Here is a 20,519-nt window from a genome sequence, read left to right as displayed (position 1 = left end):
ATCTTAAAGTTGGTATAACTTACCTGTTCGTGTTCCAAGTTCATCTTTCATTGAGTGATATGATTATACTCCCTCCTCCTTTGGGATCTTCCCTCCCTTAATTAACCACTAAAACCTCAAAACCATCTTGAATCTCTTCCTTCCTACCTGCGCCTTCCTTTTGTCTGCTGCTGCTGACAATGAATGACAACAGCTCTCTTCTACTGGGCACCTACTACGGCCCAGGCACTGTGCTAAGTGTTTACATCCACTATCTGGAATTCTTCCAATAACCTTCTAACACACATTCTACAAATGAGAAGACAGGCTCACAGAGGTCAGGCAACTTGCCCAAGGCATGGATGGTAAATGGTGAAGCCACAATTCAGACCCAGGTCTCCCCAGCCTGAAATCGAGTTTTCTCCTCTACCCAACCCCGCTGGCCCTGTTCAGCCACCTTAGGGCCCTTCAGATCCTCCCCGGCCTCATTTCCATCTTGAAAAGTGGTTCCTTGACTCAGCTCTCTGCCATACTTCTGTCTCCTTTGTGCCGTCCAACTTCTCACCATGGTCTACACCAGCTGCCTCCCTAACAATCTTCTTAAGTCCCTACAGCCTGGCTCCTTCCCTGCTACCACAAGTCCACTGAAACTTCACTTGTAACAGCTATTAATCACTAATAATAGTTTGTTCCTTCTTGGTTCTCGCTCTTCTGACTGTTTTGCAGCATCAGACATTTCCTTTGACACTTTCTTCCCTTGGTTTCTGTGATGCTGTGCTTTCCAGGCTCTTTTCTGACTTCACTGAGTCTACTCTCTCCTCTACCTCTTACATGGGAGTATTCAGGGTTCAGCCCTCAGGCCTGTGGTGGGGAGCTTATCTACTCCAAAGGCTTTAACTACCACCTCCAGGTGGCTGATGACCGCCTCATCTGCAGTTGGCCCAGCTTCCTTCCTACATGTCCCAGTAATGACTGGGCCAGGGATGGACACCTAACCCAGCTGCCAGCAACCACAGAGACTCTCTTTCAGCAATCAGAATAAAAGACATTCTCAGCCAGTTGGAAATCTTCCAGACAGAAGGTCATTATGGCGTCAGGACTGAGGTGACCACACTAGGCCAAGTCCTCTTAGATGCCCCATGATACTCAAAAATTCCAAAGCCAATTCCATGGGATGGAGGATCTGCAGAAGATAGGGACCATGACATCTCCACCTCATTTCCTACAGTTCTGGCACCATGTCTTGCTGTTGAACTGGAACTCCTTTGTCTTCTCGGATTCTTCTCTCAACTCTCACACCCAATTAACAGGCAAAATCTCACTGCTTTAAGGTTCTCTTTTAGCTACCCCTCCACTTTCACTGTCCTGGCTTAGCCCTTCTCCCCTTCAGTCCATGCTGCAGGGTTTTCATTCTGCCACTGTGACCTAATTGAGGATGGGAGGAGGGTGTTATCAAATTGTAGTCTCAGGAATTATATGTATGCTCTGCAAAAGCATATTCTCGGATCACCATTGTTGATTTGTTTTGAGTTTGACATTCCAAACAATGTTAATGAAGGCATTCGAATTTAGATATTAAAAAAGGGATGTAAGTTTTTAAAAGTGGTGAAATATTAGCCTATAGGATATTTTCCAAATTTCTTGACTCAAACCACTTCACCCTAGCTCAAAGCCAACAGAGGTATCCTATTCCCTGGAACATGCTTTTCAAGAAAGAAAAAACAAAACAAACTTGTTTCTACACCATTCTCCAAACACCTTACCATCTCTGTCTTTGCAATCCCTCTCGACCAATCACTCCGCCTCCTACTGCCCCGAGGTGTCCCTGCCCTTGCTACTCCCCTCCAGGGCTCTAACAGCTGATACCTTCAGAGGCTACATCTTTTCTTTAACTGCCCAAGCCCAAACAGAATTCTCCAAAGAAATCAGTTCCAAATAATTACTTACCAACTTATCCAGGAAAGTGACCATGTCCTAAGAAAGAAAATATAAAAAAATCAGAAATTGCATCCATCCACCTCAGCTACTTCAAGATTAGAATTACTGCATCTGCCTTTGTCATGGGCTGAATTATGTCTCCCCAAAATTCCTGTGTTGAAGCCCTAACCCCTCAATACCTCAGAATGTGACTGTATTTGGAGATAGGGTCATTAAAGAGGTGATTAAGTTAAAATGAGGTCATGAGGGTGGGTCCTAATCTAACCTGATTGGTGTCCTTATAAGAACAGAAGATTTACACACAGATACGATATGTACAGAGGAAAGACCATGTGAAGAAACAAGCAGAAGACGGTCGTCTACAAGCCTCAGATGAAACCGTGTTGACACCCTGATCTTTGACTTCTAGCCTCCAGAATGGTGAGAGAGAATTTCTGTTGTTTAAGCCACTTAGTCTATGGTACTATGTTCTGGCAGCCCGAGCAGACTAACACAATGTTCCATCATTTCATGAGCTTTTGGTTTACCTTCCTTCCCTTCCCAGCATCCTCTCAGTAACCAAGCAGACCCCAAACATGCAGAGTGATTATTCAGGGTATGACGGTACACATTCCTAACTAGGCCGTATTCACTGTAAGACAGAAATCATGGCTTCTTTCCTGGAGGAGAAGGAGTAAGAAAACTGTTCTGGTGAGGTCTGCCTGCTTGCCTTGTCCCAGGATGGTAAGTTCCTGCCCCTCCTCCCCCAACACAGATGTAGACACCTGGCTGCACCAGCCAGCAACCATGGAGTCTGAAAAGGTGTCTGAGATGTGTGAGAAGAAACTCCAAATGCTGTCACATTCTGAGTAAATGGGGTTGGAGATGAAGGGTCATCCAGAATTTGGGCATGTGCCAAATGCGCAAGTAGGGTAACCTTGCTGGGGATGGGGTGGAGGGGACAACAGAGCAGACGTGGGAGGGAATGAATCAGAGGCCTGACAGGCCATTGAGCCCCTGCAGAAAGCCCCACTGGCTTTCCTGTTTCCCAGCCTCATTCCTTCTAAAAGACTCCCGTCTAACTTGTCAACACCACGCCCCATTTACCTGAGCCAACGTGAAGGGCCTCTGCTGGTTATAATAAAAAAGTCTGAAGAGCTGCATGTAAGGAGCCCTTGCTGGGCAACGGGTGCTGGGCAATGCCCCTCACATCCATTACTTCTTGTCCCCTCACAGGGAGCTGCAGGGAGGGCCTGCCACCTCCTCTTGACAGATGAGGAAACAGAGGCTCAGACTGGTTAACTGACGCAGCCAAGACCACACAGCTAGTAGGGGCAGAACTGGGACTGATTCTAGGTCTATCTAATCTCAAATATTCAAAATCAAAACATTCAAAGCCATCCTTTTTTACTATGGAGACCAACAGCTTTATGTTAAATAGTTTGTAGTCCCGTGAATTCTCCCCTCTTTCTACCCATTAAGAAGTAATCCCAGCTTGTTTTTGATTCTCCAGATAAATACCCTCGTTGCGGGCTGCAGAGACTGCACTGGCAAGAGTCTGGATATTTAGAAAATACACGTGATTATATTTCTGTCATCTACTGTTCTAGCTGCTTCCAAAATGAAAGACGATATTTTTCCTCCTCTGGGCTGGGCCTGTTTTTTGGTTCTTCTAGATTAAGCAAGGAGATGGAAGTTTCAGGACAACAGAGACAGGGATAAGACAAAGGGCTTTCCCACAGCCCTTGTATTCTCTGTTCCAAGAGCATTAAAAAGTGTTCAGATATTCCCCACCCTGGTCTCAGTCCTCCGCTGGGGGAACCTCCCAGTGTGGAAAGGGGAAGACACGGAGTTCTGTCTACAACCAGGAACTGCTTCAAAGGGAAAGAGTGTTAAAGGTGTTCTGATTCCTTTGGCTACCCCACCCCATGCCTGCCTTGAAAAGGCAGGGCCACAATGACAGCCTCACTTGGGAGGGGAACAGTGGGCAAGCCCCTCACCGCACCCCAAGAGAACGTGCAAAGGAAAGCATGATGACAGGTTCCATCAGTTAAAATATGCACAATTTATTTTTTTTAAGATGGAGGCACACAGTATTGGTGTAATTACTTCATTTGCTTGTTATTTTCATCTTTCTCCCAAGGAGAGGGGAGCAATTATTGGATGGTTTCATGGGGTCTTTTTTTCATGAGGTCTGTTATGGACTGAATGCTTATGTTCCCTCAAAATTCATATGTTGAAGCCCTAATCCCCAATGTGACTGTATTTGAGGATAGGGCCTTTACGGAAGTAATTAAGGTTAAATGAGATCATAAGAGTGGGACCCTGATCCTATAGGATTAATATTCTTATAAGAAGAGACACCAGAGCTCTCTCTCTTTCCACTATGTGAGCACACAGCGAGAAGACAGTAGTCTGCAAGCTACGAGGAGAGCTCTCACCAGACCCTGACCATGCTGGCACCCTGATCTTGGACTTTCAGCCTCCAGAACTGAGAAAATATATTTCTGTTGTTTAAGCCACCTGCCTGTGGTATTTTGTTATGGCAGCCGAGCTGACTAACATAAGCACTAATGAGGAATTTAGCTGAAGGTTTCCCAGAAACCCCATAACATGCTTACCAAAGTGGGCAGCATGCACATGAGCACCTAAGAACCAACAGACTGTGCCATATAAGAGAGAGTCCTGGAGGCTCTGAGTCTCTAAGGGCTGTGGGGTGCAGAATTATGTCCAGCTACAGTGACTGCAAGACCTGAGTCCTGTCAGTAAGAGAAGCAATTAAGGAGGAATGTGGGAAATGAAATAACCGTAGGAACGCCTTTTACCTTCTCCTTCTAGGGCACCTGACTGATGTTGCTGTCCAAAACTACCCTCCAGCACTAAAGTTTTATTCATTGTGTCTCTCCACTTTCTTCTTTCTTTTTTATTCCTTTAACTCTCGGGTTCTCAAACTGGCTCCTCAGACTTGCCTGAGCACCTACTGCTGTTTGGTGAGCCCTCATCTCTGCTGTGGAAGCAACTTAAAAGCATGGAGTTCTGCTTTTCAGTAACTTCCAGATGCGCTTATAGGCCAAAGTGGAATCAAAGTCAATAATTCCAGGGCAGCCAGAATCTTGTAAAGCTCCTGGGACCATTTCATTTCTAACAAGAAATAGCCTCATTCTCACAGCTCCTGAAAGATCCCTGGTTCTGGGGCAATCGTTTCCAGAAAGAAGGGCCTGGATCCACAGACATTCTCAGGGGCCTACCCACGTAACTATCTATTGGAAAACTCACCAAGTGAGCTTTGGCGTACGCCCAGGCAAGAGGAGTGGAATTACACCTGGGCACATCACAGTCTCCTCATCCTGCCGGTAAGAAGCACCTGCAATTCCATTCCTTCCCTCCCAAACACCTCCATCACCACACACAACCCGATAAGCTCCACACTTACAACATCTATCCTCCTGATTAAAACTCACTCAGAGCCTACTATGGGCCAGACTTTGTTGAAGTGCTGGGGATACAGCAATGATCAGGGAAAGCCAAGTTCCCTGATTTCAGGGAAATTTAATTTAAAAAGAGAGAGGGAGAAGACAGTAATATCTCCCACTCTTTTCCTCAAACTGCAGTGGTTCCTCTGTCTCCTCAGACATCTCCAAGGGTCTGATGGAAACCATGGGTGCTCTACCAGGAAAATGCACATGGGCACCTCTGCTTCAAATTCTGCCTCCATCACCAGGGGTTCTTGGATCCCTGAGGGTCTGTACACCACACACGAAACATCCTTGCTTGACTGCCTACAGCCACTTCTTTCCACCTTCCAGTTAACCACAGTGTGGCTGGAAACTAGTTCAGCTCTATTTCCACATCCCACAAACTGAGAAGCACGCTCAGGTCTGAAGGAGCCTTGGAGAGCGTGGAGCCTATGCATTTACTGTATTTTACCCCTGACAGCATGACCTGGAAAGGTTAAATGACTCACCCAAGGCCACACACAATGAAAGGGACAACTGGGTGTAGACAAGCCTCCCTGTGTTAACGACTTTAGAAGACAGCATCATCGCTGTATTTCATTCCAACATTCCTAAGTGGGAATCCTCAGACTGCACACACACAGAGAATAGGGTTCTGGTCCCTTCAAGTTACCCATTCTAAAACAAATAACAGTCATTTGATGAAGTGGCACACAAATTTCGGGAGCTGTGGTTGAGAAAAAGGATTTTCAGTACATTTGGGGGGATGTCATTGAGAAAAGAAGTTTTTTGCGGGCACTTAAGCGTAAGCAGTATTAAGGATCTTCATTCAGTTTTCTGTATACCTACATTTAAAGATAATACAGGCTGGGGAGACCTCGGTAGGATTTGGGGGAGATAAGAGCAGGATCAGGAGTGGCAGAGTGGAGGAGGCAAAGCCTGGCAGACTGAGGAAGGCAGAACCACGCCAGCTGGGGACTCAGCTTTCACCACGTTCTCCTTATGAGATGCCAGACCCTGCGTGTGGAGCTGGGCAGGGGGCGCTCCAGACAGCGTGAGTCCAAGATGCAGGCTTTTTGTAATTTTAGTGTAATCAGCGGCCTTGCCAATCTCCTGGCCGCCCAGGAGGCAGCTTCTCCCCTCGCCCCTCCACAGCCTGTGCTTTTGCTCCAGGGCTGATGCAGGTCTGAGCCACAGTCTCTTCACCTCAGCCTCTGCCTCCCCTGCCAGCTCTGAGACGAGAGGCCCCTCCCCGACGATGGTGGTCATGACTGTCTTAGAATAAGAATGCCGTTACAGTCACCAGTCCACACACGAACTCCTAGGTCTGGCCACCAACAGCTTTACAAAATTAAAGTGATTTTTAAAATTCCCGGGATGGACAGGCACTACGGTGGAGGAGCTAAGAGGAGGGACATGGGAGCTATTGCAGGGTTCAAAGCTGGCTCTACTAGCTGTTGACCTCAGGCAATAATTTACTTCCCTGTAACTCAGTTTCCTCTTCTGTCAAATACTTAGAATAGCACTTGACATACTGTCATTTTGAAAAATCATCTCAACTTTCAGTAAGAATTTACACCCAAATGCTGTGAAATGCTGCTTTCCTCAGATTTAAATGGACACCCGCACTTCTGGCTTGTATCACTGAAAACACCGGGATGGAATAGAGGTTACAGGTGTTACCAAAGAGCCTTCTTACCTTACATATCACTTCCATGGAATACTCTTCTATTTCTGTGATTAAAAATAAAATAAATATATTTAATTCACATGATTAAAAATATACCAACAAACTAAAAGGGCCCTTTTGCCCCCCAAAAAATCTTATTAAATTCTTAGATTGATGTAGTCCACTTGTTTCTTTTTGTTTTTGTTGCCTGTGCTTTTGGCGTCAGATCCATGAAATCATTGCCAAGATCAATGTCATGAAGCTTTTCCCCTATGTTTTCTTCTAGGAGTTTTAGTTTCAGGTCTTACATTTAAGTCTTTAATCCATTTTGAGTTGCTTGTTGTGTATGGTGTAATATAAGGGTCCAATTTCACTCTTTTGCATGTGAACAGCCAGTTTTCCCAACACTATTTGTTGAAGAAACTATCTTTTCCCTATTGTATGCTCTTGGCACCCTTGTCGAATATCAGTTAACCATATATGTGTGGATTTATTTCTGGGCTCTTGATTCTATTCCATGATCTATATGTCTGTCTTTATGCCAGTGCCATGCTGTTTTGATTTCTGTAGCTTTGTAATATATTTTGAAATCAGGAAGTGTGAGTCCTCCACTTTTGTTCTTTCTCAAGATTGATTTGATTATTTGTGGTCTTTTGTGGATCCATATGAATTGTAAAATTGTTTTTCCTATTTCTGTAAAAAATGCCTTGGGGATTTGGATAGGGATTGTATTGAATCTGTAGATCGCTTTGGGTAGTATGGACATTTTAACAATAATAGCAATTCGAGAAAGAGAAAAGAAAAAAATAAGAGAGAAAACAGAAGAAAAAATTATCAAATAAATAATTCCAGAAAATTTCCAAGAACTGAAAGATAAATGTACTCAGCAAAGTAGATAAAAAAAAAAAAACCCATATGATAGCACAGTATCATAAAATTTTAAAACACAACAGATAAAGAAAAGATCCTAAAAATGTCAAGGGTAAGGAAAAAAACCCAAACAAATGGTCACATAGAAAGGCTTGTGGATCAGAATAGTGTGGGACTTCTCAACAGCAACAAGGGAAGCCAGAAAATAGTGGGACAAAGGCTTCATAATTTTAAGGGGAAATTAATTGTTACCTAAAATCTATTGCCAAAGGATATGAAATTTATACACAAATGACCTGAAATGTATGTGTATGTATTCCAAATCACTATGTTTGGCTTTATAATTCATGTTATGTATAATCTTTCAACAATAGTTAACATGTAAGTTACGTTTTCTAAAAAAAAAAAAAAATGTTGTACTTAGGGTATGACTATAAGTCCCAGTTTGTCCAGGACAGTTTCGGTTTATGTGTGTTCCTATTAATAGTGTCTCTTTCACTTTTAATAGTGTTCTAGTTTGAATTATAAATTGTTTCACTAAGTTACGCCTAGGAGATTCAGGGAAGATCGCATTATAGATGAATAAAAATAAACATTTTAATAATAAATTTAAAAAAATCCTCTTAGATGCCTTTCCTGGAGGTTTGGCCACTGACACCCATCCTTAGATAGACTCCTACTGGGATCCATAGACGTTGGGTTAAGAATCTGGCCATCAAACTACCATATGATCCAGCAATTCCATGTCTGGATACATAGCCCAAAGAATTGAAAGGAGGGACTCAAACAAACATTGGTACACCCATGTTCACAGCAGCATTACTCACAATAGCCAAAAGATGGAGGCACCCTAAGTGCCCATCAATGGATGAATGGATAAACAACATGGTATATACATATAACGGAGTGTTATTCAGCCCTAAAAAGGAAAGAAATTCTGACACATGTTACAACATGGAAGAATCTTGAAGACATTGTGCTGAGTGAAATAAGCCAGTCACAAAAGGACAAATACTGTATGATACACTTACATGAGGTATTGTGAGTAGTCACAAATTCATAGAGAAAGAAAGTAGAATGGTGGTTGCCAGGGACTGAGGGAAGGAGGGAGAATGGAGAGCTGTTGTTTAATGGGTAGAGGGTTTCAGTTTGGGAAGATTAAAAGTTCTGGAGATGGATGGTATATCCTACATCCTACATGCCCACGGACCAGCAGGAGACTCCCTTAGGGCACAGGCCATTGGGTTTCTTGTATTCATTCAGAGTATGGAGAACGGAGACATCTGGGGCCCAAAGTACATAAACACAGGACACTGCAGGAGAGGAAAAGGGTGAAGCCAGACCCCCTTGAAGGGCTGCCTGCTCTGACCTGGGACCAGGGGAAGAAAGCACAGTTGGAGAGCTCAGACGGTCAGAAGGCATGACCAACACAGGACAGCTATGAGACAGCTAACCTACCAGGAGGAGCGGATGAGTCTCCATAGCCTTTCATGTCCACAGCTAGAACCCGGAAACCCGCCTGGGCCAGAGCAGGGATCTGGAAAGCAAACGATTCAGGCACACTCCAGTGTGGTCTTATCGGTCTTTTGCTAACACACCCTGTTTGCTTCTGCTATCCCTGTTCTTGTAAATGGCTCAGCTCAAATTGCCACATGGCACCAGCTCATGTCCTTGACAGGGGGCTGGAACAGGCGAACCTGGATAGAGCTTCCAAGCCCAGCGGTGGGGTTTGTGCACTGTACTTACTGCCACATCCAAGAGAGCACCTTTCCTAGCAAAGACCTTGCAGATTTCTACATTCATTAAAGATTTCCCAGCAGGTAGTGTAGAGTGTCTTGAAGAAGTCTGACTTTTTCTAATCTGCAAAGGCAGCATATGGGCTAGCACAACTCTGAGGTCTGGAGGGATCTCCGGCCCCAACATTTCTGAGGTATTGTGGTCATACTTTGGAGACAATGCTCCTCTGGAAGGTTTGAGCTTCTTAATGACACTCCAGGCTGGGCCACACCATCTAGACTTTCCCCTCCCCTCCCCCTGACTGGGGCACACCTTCTGCCAGTTTCCCTTACCTGGTACCTCCAAGAGAACCAGCTCTCAGGAAATCCATGGCAAAGGCACACGGCGGGGCCAGAGCCCAGCTCCACAAAATGCAGATGGACCCCAGGCTGTAGAAGAGAGAGTGAGCGGGAAGTGACCACGCACCAGGCTGGGCAGAACCAGGCACCTCTTCTGCAGACGGCCCGGGCCATTTCAGTACATTGCCAGATCTCACCTGACCCAGCTGTCTCAGCTAGAGGCCCCAGTGCTCCAAGAAGATGTCTGAGAAGAGACAACTGGCCAAACTGTGCAATTAGAACAGGCGGCTTTCATTGTGACATAAGAAGCCTGAAGAGGCCGGCCCCATGGCTTAGCGGTTAAGTGTGTGCGCTCCGCTGCTGGCGGCCCGGGTTCGGATCCCGGGTGCGCACCGACGCGCCGCTTCTCCGGCCATGCTGAGGCCGCGTCCCACATACAGCAACTAGAAGGATGTGCAGCTATGACATACAACTATCTACTGGGGCTTTGGGGGGAAAAAATAAATAAATAAAATCTTTAAAAAAAAAAAGAAGCCTGAAGAGAAGATTATGATATTGGAAAGAACCCAAAAGAGAACAACTTTGCCTTCCTCCCTAAAAGACTCTCATACTGTCAGAGTTTCTGTGCTGTTTGACATGTTTTCAATATTTTAAACTGGGGGCTGATTTTGTGCAGATCATAAGATTCATGTTAATGTGCAGAATACCATGATTATTTCTTTAAAAGCTGTTTAGCTCTTGACTATGAATTTTTTTTCAAGCTTTGCTACACTTCTAGTCCTTTCTGGGCTACATGGGTGTGGCAGAGACTGCTAGGATTCAATATTTGTGTTCTTCTCTTCTCCCTGGCACACGGTGGCATTTTCCAGACCTCCCCTCACTACCCTGCAGTGGGTGTGGCCATGTGACTGAGCTCTGGCCTACGGCATATGAGCGGAAGAAATGTGTGCTGCATCCGGCGCCCATAGAAACCTCCCACGCTTGGTCCACCCTCTTTTCCTGTCTGCATCTGGATGGACTGGGCCCTGAGAAGGGTGGAGCCAGCAAAGAGAAGGACCTGGGTGCTTGAATGTGTGTGGAGAGAGCCCGCTTCTACCCCACACTGGACTGTGCTGCACGTAAGACAAACTCGGTGTTAAGCCACCGACAGTTGGGATTGTCTGTTACAGCACTGAGCCTACCCTGAGGGGTGGCGGGTGGGGGCCCCTAAGCAAATGAACTAAAGCACCATACAGTAAAAGTGCCCTATTTTTCCCCAAAGTACCTATCTTCAACTTTCCAATGGAAATGAATAAGAAAAATAAGGGTCACATTATAGAAATTCACTTGGGACAATTCTATTCAGCAGCGTCTCACACTACTCCAAGCTGGGTTTCCAGACTAGAAGCTTCATTCACGATTCCCAATGAGCTATTTTGCTCAAGAAAACATTAGGCTGACATTTCACAAAGGCTTTCATGGACTACGATCTTTTTATCAGCATATGTTCCCTTGTCTTCCCTTTAGTACTTGGCAAAGGGAGGGAATTTAACTTTAAATTCTATACTCCTTTACAGTGAAAAATGTCATAGTGCTGACACCCAATCCAAAGAACCTAACCTGCCTCTGTCCCGAATGGATCCCAACCAAAAGGCTCACTCTCGCTGCTTCATATTTGACTCAGTGGAGTAGCTCAGCAAACACATGTACTTTCCCATCCTTTAAATGATATACTAATAAAATTGCCATAAAGCCAAAAAATGGGGAAAGACCTTTTACCAACCCAGTTTGAGTTGCACTGGCCTTCAGTGGTGACCGATGGACCAGCACCCTGAGCCTGGGCTCAGCTGGGGCTCCCCAGAGGTCGCTGCCTCAGTCCTTTAATTTGGGGTAGGGGCAGATGGGGTAAAGCAGCTCTGACGGCCCTCCTTCAAGGTCAAATGAAGAATCTACTGAAACTGGCTGGATACGCAAACATCAAGAGGACTACGTGAATAACGCTGTGCAGGGGGTTGAAGACACAAAGTTACACCCCAGACCCGAGTCCCAGGCAGAGAGCCCCTCCCTTCTCATCAACGCCAGAGGAGAGGTCTGAAGGGACCTTAGGAAACGGCACCCCCGTCAGGAGCACGCAAGGTCATAGCAGGGCTGCACTGATGCTGGCCATTGGCTTTCAGCACCAGGAAAGCCCTTTCTTGCTATCCAAACCCCACTCATCCTCTGATGCCCAATTCACCATGTCTGCTGGGCCTTACTGCCGACATCTACGGTTGCTGCCTCCACCCTCACAGAGCCCATTCGGAGCGCTCAGGGCTCCGCTATTCTGCATGGACCTCATCCTGCGATGTAGCCGCAAGGGCTGTGAATGAAGGTTTATCTCAGCGGAAAGTAAAATCCCTGAGGTCATGGAAGACGCTCTATTCTTCTCGGTATTTCTCTCCGTGCTCATCAAATAGCAAACGCTCAGAAATATCTGTAGGGGTATCCTCCAGGGCAGCAGGCCTTCCCCACAGTCTCCACACCTGCACAGCTCAGGCTGCCAGCTGCTACTGTTTGTGGAGCACGGAGGTGTCAGATACTATGCCTTGTGGTCTACAGGCAGTATTTCAATTAATCCACATGAGAACATCGAGGGGAGTATTATCATCACCTCTTTATAAAGCTGGGTACATGGAGAGTCAGAGTGATAAGAAATGTACCTGAATTTGCAAACTTAGTAATTGCCAAAGCCCAGACTCAGGCTATTTCACCCGGCTCCAAAGCGACCGTCGGGCCTCGTTCTGCTTGTGAGCTGACCCGTAGCTTTAGGTCCCTTCCCATTGAAATGGGGCCAAGAACAAATGAAGAAAGATCCTGAAGCAAATCTGTGAAGACGTTCTAAAGCCCTACTCCGTATCCCGGCCGGGTCAGGAGTCGGGGCCCCTCTGCACGTGGCCTTGCCACAGCCCTGACCACTGGGCATTTTAATGACCGCTCCCCTCTCTTTATCCTTGCCATGGTTCCTTGAGGACAAGTCTGTCTTGGTCCTCACTGCCTCCCTCGTACCTGGCCCACACCTGACATAAAACAAGTGCTCTATAGATATGCGTTGGATGAGAAAATGTTTTCGCCCCAACACAGGCCAGACACACACGACTTTAGCACCTGGGTGACCCAAGGCCCCATGTGGCCTGCTGTTTTGTTGAAGTCTGACACAGTGCTTTGCGTGTCCTGAGGCACGACCCACGTCTTCTATTGATTTTTGGGGAAAGATATTTGTGGGAAATACTATTTCCCTATAAATGGTGGATGTTCAACTACCCTTGATATTTAACAAATGTCTCTGCAAGTCATGTAGGTGACCCGGCTGATAGCACTCAGCTGCCGAGAGAGCGAGCTTACTTACCTTTATGGGCACGTACCCATGGCTCACGTCGTTTGGATTGCATGGGGTCGGCAGAGGGGCTGCAGTTTTGAGAAGCTGAAAGTGAGAGAGGTACAGTGAGAGAGGTGGCTGCAGCTTCCTTCCACGAGAAGTTCTCAGAGGGAGTTTACAAAACACCAGAGTGCTAGCACCAGAAGACAGCTCACGAGTCACCTCTGCCATGGCCTCCTGAGTCCCATCGGGGACTGACTAACCTATCTCCCTCTCCTCTCGGGCACACAGCTAGACTTCATCTCCTTGCCTTCCTTTCTGAGTTCTGGCCAACAGAATGCAGAGAGAAGAGTGTGGCCTCTCTGCCTGGCCTCTTAAAATCTCCATGCGATTCTCTACATTCTCTTTTTTTCCATCTTCCAGCTGAGTGTCTGGTGTGACCTCAGAAACCACAGGTGGAAGACAGTGGGTCCTCTGTCAACTTGGGTCCTTGAATGGCTGCGTGAAGCAAAGCTCCTGGCCACCACTGAGTGAACTTTACACAAGCAAGAAATAAACACCACTTGCTCTAAAACACTGAGATTTTGGACTTCAGTTAATGTAATTCTTCTCTACAGCAGTTCCTCAAGTGGTCACTCAGGCTCAAATTGGATACAGCCAGGAACACAAAGTTCACAAAGTGGCCAGTCCACCATTGTAGGGCTCTTTTGAAGGGTTTCTCCTTCAAGCTGGCCAAAATCAAACTCTCTGTGCCTTTGTATTCGTTCGCAGAGCTGCCATAACAAAGCCCCACAGGCTGGGCGGCTTCAACAACAGACACTTATTCTCTCACAGTTCTGGAGGCTGGAAGTCTGAGATCAAGGGTTGGGTTCTCCTGAGGCCTCTCTCCTTAGCTCGCAGACGACTGTCTTCTCCCTGTGTCCTCACATGGTCTTCTCTCTGTGTGTGTCTGTATCCTAATCTTCTCTGCTTATAGGGATACTAGTCACATCAGATTAGGGTGCACCCTAATGACCTCGTTTTACCTTAATTACCTCTTTAAAGACCCTATCTCCAAATACATTCACATCCTGAGGTCTTAGGGGTTAGGGTTTCAACATATGAATTTGAGGGGAGGACACAATTCAGCTGATAATAGCCTTCTGCCTGCAGGCCCCAGTTCTGTCCTCTGGAGTCCTGGAGGGTCAGATAACCTGTCTTTGTATGACATCCAGGTAAATAGGAAATTCCTAAACGTAATATCCTTAGGAGGCTTCTGTAACTTTTTGGTGTCGGTTTCCTTGAGACAGAAGTGACCAAGGACAGGATGCTGAGCACACGTAAGTGAATGGATTCACGAGGAGAGACATACTAGTGACTCCTACCACCAGATTTCTCATCTTTAGTCCCAAAGGTGTGACCTAAGGAAGCAGTAGCTCTCCTCAGCTACCAGTGTCCTGACCTCTAAAATGGGGGAAATAAACTATGAAATTCACCTCCCTTGTACACATGGGAGAGTCTGCCTAGGTGTCCTCAGAGAGAAAAACAGAAGGTGAGCCCCCACCTCTGTGGCATCTGGAGAGGACCCAGGGTGTGGTGGCAGAGATGGGCAGCTTGGTGCCCTCTGATGGCAATGAGCCCGAGAGAGCTTGTCTGGCCAGAGACAGCTAAGATACTGACCAAGGGCTAGTGTCCCTCAGGGCCCTTCTTCGGCTATGTCCCTGGCTCCCTATGTCACACACCAGGGGATGTTCCACTGCTTGGAGGGTGGGGCTGTCTACTCTAATGGTTCTCCCATGTGTCTGTACAATTTACAAAGCCAGTGCATGACTGAGTCCCACAGCCTTCCTGAGAGATAAGAGGCACTCCTCCTCTGGTTAAAAAGGAGTGACTTTCATTTCTCCTTATACCTTCCCCACACCCCTGAGGAGAAAATAGGTGGGACATGGCTTACTTTCCCAATTTTATAGGACGGGTGTCTGTGGCTCAGATGCGACAGGGGGACAAACCTAGTAAGTGGAACAAGCAGGTGGATGCTCCAATTCCAAGTCTAGGGGGCTTTCTTCTCTGCTGCGTGAGACTTCCAGGCTTGCAGAAGGACAAATCAAGCTTGGGCAAGATGCTTTAAGGTTGTGAAGTCATTAGACACACATTTTTATTTATTTGTTAAAGATGAAAAGTCAATTATTCCTGTTAAGGGTGCTAAATTCATCTACTGAAGTCCTAACCCCCAGGACCTCAGAATGTGACTGTATTTGGCAATAAGGTCTTTAAAGAGGTAATTAAGGTTAAATGAGGTCATTGGAGTAGGCCCACTGGAGTCAGAATCCAATCTGACTGGTGTCCTTATAAGAAGAGGAGATTAGGACACACACAGAGGGAAGACCATGTGAGGACACAGCAAGAAGATGGCCATCTACAAGCCAAGGAGAGAGGCCTCAGGAGAAACCAACCCTGCCGACACCTTGATCTCAGACTTCTGGCCTCCTAGCAAGACTGTTCTCTTAGCCACCTAGTCTGTGCAACTTTATGGAAGACCTAGGAAACTAAAAACCAATACAGTCCCCTTTGAGAAAATGGTTGTGATGCCTTTGACATCCAGCTAGCTCAGTAAAGTGTATGGACCCCCGCCCCCCTCCTCTCCCCTTATGCTGACACAAGCAAGGCATTGCATTACTGAAAAACGCTGGCATAACTGTCACTGCTGGACTCAATGGCATCAGTGATCTTAGGTAAGCTCAAAAGAACAAAAGGGGAGTCAGCTCTGGCAGAGCAGGCTAGTCCCCAAGCAGCCCCCAGGGGTGTCATTCAGGACGTCCCATTCTCCTATGTGAGGGACAGGTTTTACTTAAGAGCTTTCCCTCTGACTGGCAAGAGGGTGTGAACCAGGTGGAGCTAAACAACCACACCTGGGTGCCAGCAGCACGCCCAGGCGGACAAGGTGAGGACTGGGCTCCCTACTCCCGCCAGGGCAGACCTAGCAGCTAAATTCTCAATATTTACTCTCAAAAGTCAAGTCAGGTGGCTTTGAAAGCCCCACTCTTGTCTTGGTTCCCCCAACTCTGACTAGTATAGATTCTTGCTCTCAGAGCACTGTTTCCCTGTTTGCTGACTGCAGAGAAAGAAACAAGAAGTTCTTCAAGGGCATTACGCCAATCGCACACAGGGAATGGATTCCCACCCAAGAGGTCCACACCCGGGAACCACGCCAGGAGCAATGAACTCCCCAAACACCGGGTTCTCCTCTCCCTTGTTTTGTCTCCTGTGTACCTAAACACAGATGGGGGACGGGAAATCCACTCAGCACAGACGTACAGTTACCTGCATCCCGGTTACTTTCTCCAGCTCTCTCAGGGCTGTGTCAGTGTCATGGACGAGGATGGTGACCATTCCCAAGTCACAGGCTGGCTTCAGATAAGCCTCAAGGTCATCCAAGAAAACCACCTTAATCCAAATAGTGTGGACACTAGCATCACTTTGACCAAAGCAAACTTACACATGAGGGACAACACCAGAAAGAAACACATTTAAATGTGAACAGGGGTCATTTTATGATGATGAGATGAAGAATTATTTTTCTCTCCGGTAACTACTCTTAAAATTAAAAACATTTCATTGCATAAGCACACACATAAACACACAGATAGATGTACATGTTCCCACATACACCTATTGGTTTCAGTCTGAATTCTGAAACTGTAAGAAGATTAAGGAAGGATATAAACTTATCAGAATGACATTAAAATTCTTCTAGGAAAACTGACATGTATGAATAGACAAAAAAATGTCTGGAAAAGAACTGTAAGAAGGGCAGATAATACACTATGAAGCTACAAAAGGTAAAAAAAAAAAAAAAAGAGGTCTAGTACTAGAAAAGAAATAGACGTATCAATGAAATAGAGGAGAATCAAGGAATAGATCCCAAAACAAACGACAATTTAGTTTCTAATAAAAGTGATGTGTCCAATTGGTGAGGAAAAAGATTATTTAAAAGATTATTTAATTATTTTAACTGTTCAGGGAAAAAAGTAGACCCTTCCTTCATATCTTACCCCAAAATAAATTCTGAATGGATCAAAGATTTAAATTTTAAAAGAAATAAAGAAAAAAAAAAGATCCTTAAAGTTGTGGAAGAAAGCTTAGGTGCCTTTATTTATAATCTTGGATTGAGGCAGGCCTGGACTTCTAAGCAGCTCATCCGACCCGAAAGCCGTAAACACAAAGACATTTATTTATATGCTAACTAAGATTCAGAGTGCTGTTCTAATGCTTAACCCAGGGGTTGAGAAGAGCAGAGCAGTGTAAGAGGAGCAACGAAGGGCTCGGGGATTGAGCCTGCTAAGGATTCCCAACGACACAGTTCAGGGTTCCATCTGACCAGCTTGTGGGTGATGTGGGGCCAACAAGAATGGATCAGAAACATCAGGGAAAGGAATTTAATCTTGGTCCAACTGCCTTTTTGAAGAGTAGAGAAGGAGAACAGTGAGAATAATCTAGAGATAGTATGAAGACAGAATTTGGGGGCAAAGGGGTGGCAGGAAGTAGATTGTTGCCACACTCCTGCTCACCCTTTGGTGAGGTGACCCTGGCTAGCCTTGTGGTCCTTGGGAAGTCTCCCAGGGTCTACGTTTCTTTATAGGCAAACTGAGGCAGCTGGTCTAGCAGCTTTCAACAATATCTGTTTTGACCAAGGTTCTGTAAGAGCCACAGAGAGGGGCCAGATGACCACCTCCGGTAGAACTTTCTAGACTGAAGGGATGGGCAAATGTCCTTTAGAAGTTCTAGTCTGGGAGAAGTGGAACCTGCCACTGGACCTAGAACTGTCCTTCCAGGGCTCAGATGTCCCCCACCTGTTCATTCCTCCTCAATTTTTCTTGATTGCAATATCTCTAGAATTTTCTTCTCCAATGAAAGGAAGTGTTTACGTACCTCATTGGGGCTGGCCTTCAAGGTGTCCAGCACGTACTTGTAGATCTGAGGCTCAGGCTTGGCCATTCCAATCCTACATGACTCTATCAGGAAGTCAAAGTGTGGCCTCAGCTCACACAACAGCTGGGCCATGCTGCCTCTCTGGGGGCTGTCGTCCAGCCAGTTGTTGGTGAGGAGACATGTTGTAAATCCTGAGCAAGAAGTCACGAGTGAATGGACCAGCTACAGAACTTTGCTCTGAGAAGCTCCAGGTGCCCCACGTGGAGCCTCATCTTTGAGGCCAAATGGGGTTCAGCTCACTTACATCAATCTCCTAAAGCCCAGCATTTAAACTAAGTTGGAAAAGAATCATCTTAACCCATAAGGACTTCCTGACACAGAGAAATGAGAGTGAGCTAACTGTGTACATTAAGGGCTTCCAGAAGCCTGGATGGACACACTACTTCCCTTAATTCCTTGCAATTGTAGAGCAAAAGGTTGTGACATTCGTCAGCTCATTTGATCAAAGTGTTTTACATTCATCAGCCCATTTGATCCTCTCCACCTTTAGGGTAGGCAGGGCAGATCTCACTATCCCACTTTTACAGATGAGCAAACAGAAGCTCAGACAAATTACGAGCTTCCCAGAGCCACACAGTGAAGGCAGAGCCAAGCCAGGCCCAGAATCCTGCCTCCGACTGCCACTCCAAAACTCTAAAACTCCTTCCAGTCCAGGTTACTGCAAACTCTGCTCAGCTGTATTTCAAAACACCTGCCTTGGCTGCCAGAGACTGCATTTCCATCTCAAAACTAGAGAAATGTAAACAGAGATAGCACTATCCCCTGGCTTTTTCTGTCTAACCAGAGAGGTCAAGAACCAGGAGACACTGGAAAAGAGACATGAATGAGTCGATGTGAGACCCTTTCCACGTAATAAGTGAGAAATACGGACACGGGATGGCTGAGCCACAACCGGGTAAGTCTACTAAGTGGGTGGAATGATTCAAATATGCCTGTGAAGAAGAGCCGGGCTCTGACATGAAATAAATGCCTATTGGATGAATATGATTTCATGTCCTAGGCCATATGACACAATCTAAATCCATGTCAGCCAGCACATAGCTGAGCCACTCTGACCCCAGAGGTTAAAAAAATGATAGTTGCTTGAAAGGACTTGTTTTTTAATCACTGTGACAAGAGGTTGGCTCATTCAGGTCATTACTAGTGCCATTGAAGGGGGAGAATTTTGCTCATAAGGAAGTCTCTGGCATAAATCGCTTTATTAAATAAAATTATTTCATTTTTCCAGCTATTCTGATAGTGTTGTTTTTTGCCATTTAATAAAACTTACTTTGGGGCTATGTTTTAAGAATGGCTTTCCATCAAGGCCCAGAAGATTTGTGATCTCAAAACACATTTAGATGTATTCTGACCTAACCTCCCAAGGGTTCGGGTGTGGTTGGGTCAGAGAATGGCCAGTAGTGGATCCTTACCCTTCTTTCTGAGAGCGAGAGCTGCTTGAAGCATGGGGTGGTTGATGTTTCTTTCTGAAATTGCCTTGGCAAAGATTTGATTTATAGAGAACTTCTCAGGGAGGTGGATTCCAGAGTTCTTAGAGCGTTTCCTGCAGTCTTCTTCAATGAATGGCACCCACTGTAAAAGCAAATTGATGAGGGACTGTCAATTGGTACAAGTGCTTGGAAAAGCTTTTGACAGCATTTACTAAATCTGAACACACCCATTCTCTGTGATCCAGCAATTCCGCTCAAGGACACACACCCTATGGAAATGTCTACGTATGTTCACCAAAAGACATGTACAAAAATGTTCACAGCAGCACTATTCCTAACTGCCTAAACTGGAAGCTACTCAAATGCCCTTGTTATGGGCTGAATTGTGTCCTCCCAAAATTCATGTTGAAGTTCTAACCCCCAGGACCTCAGAATGTGACTGTCCTTGGAAATACAGCCTTTAAAGACGTAATTAAGGTAAAATGAGGTCATGGGTGGGCCCTAATCTAATCTAACTGGTGTCCTTACAAGAACAGGAGATTAGGACACAGACATGTACAGAAGAAAGACTGTGAGGACGCAGGGAGAAGACAGCCATCTACAAGCCAAGGAGACAGGCCTCAGAAGAAACAACCCTGCCAACACCCTGATCTTGGGCTTCTAGCCTCCAAAGCTGTGAGAAAATAAATTTCTGTTGTTTGAGGCACCTAGTCTATGGTATTTAGTTATGGCAGCCCTAGCAGACTAACACGCCCATTAATAGCAGAATGGATTGTGGTATATTTATACACTATCACAGCGGCACTATTTATAATAGTCCCA

At 45.8% G+C, this 20,519-nt stretch overlaps 1 protein-coding gene across 2 annotated transcripts in view; it reads right to left on the bottom strand.

The window, feature by feature from the left end:
- Positions 1–20,519, bottom strand: part of EPHX2 (epoxide hydrolase 2) — an 83,494-nt gene that overhangs the window by 28,082 nt on the left and 34,893 nt on the right. The window contains exons 3-10 of one of the 2 annotated variants that reach the window (XM_087437355.1): positions 19,680–19,839; positions 18,208–18,398; positions 16,600–16,722; positions 13,330–13,404; positions 9,960–10,055; positions 9,349–9,427; positions 7,051–7,085; positions 1,927–1,953 (exon numbers count right to left, since the gene is read on the bottom strand). In XM_087437355.1, the coding sequence (XP_087293481.1) occupies positions 1,927–1,953; positions 7,051–7,085; positions 9,349–9,427; positions 9,960–10,055; positions 13,330–13,404; positions 16,600–16,722; positions 18,208–18,398; positions 19,680–19,839 (786 nt within the window). The remainder of the gene's footprint in view (positions 1–1,926; positions 1,954–7,050; positions 7,086–9,348; positions 9,428–9,959; positions 10,056–13,329; positions 13,405–16,599; positions 16,723–18,207; positions 18,399–19,679; positions 19,840–20,519) is intronic. The other variant, XM_087437356.1, reaches the window with a different exon arrangement.

The sequence above is a fragment of the Ceratotherium simum genome, chromosome 12 (genome assembly GCF_057802395.1).
Source record: "Ceratotherium simum simum isolate JZ-2026a chromosome 12, ASM5780239v1, whole genome shotgun sequence".
NCBI lineage: Eukaryota > Metazoa > Chordata > Mammalia > Perissodactyla > Rhinocerotidae > Ceratotherium > Ceratotherium simum.
The sequence above is the reverse complement of the archived record's forward strand: the minus strand, read 5'-3'. Positions and strand labels throughout refer to the sequence as shown.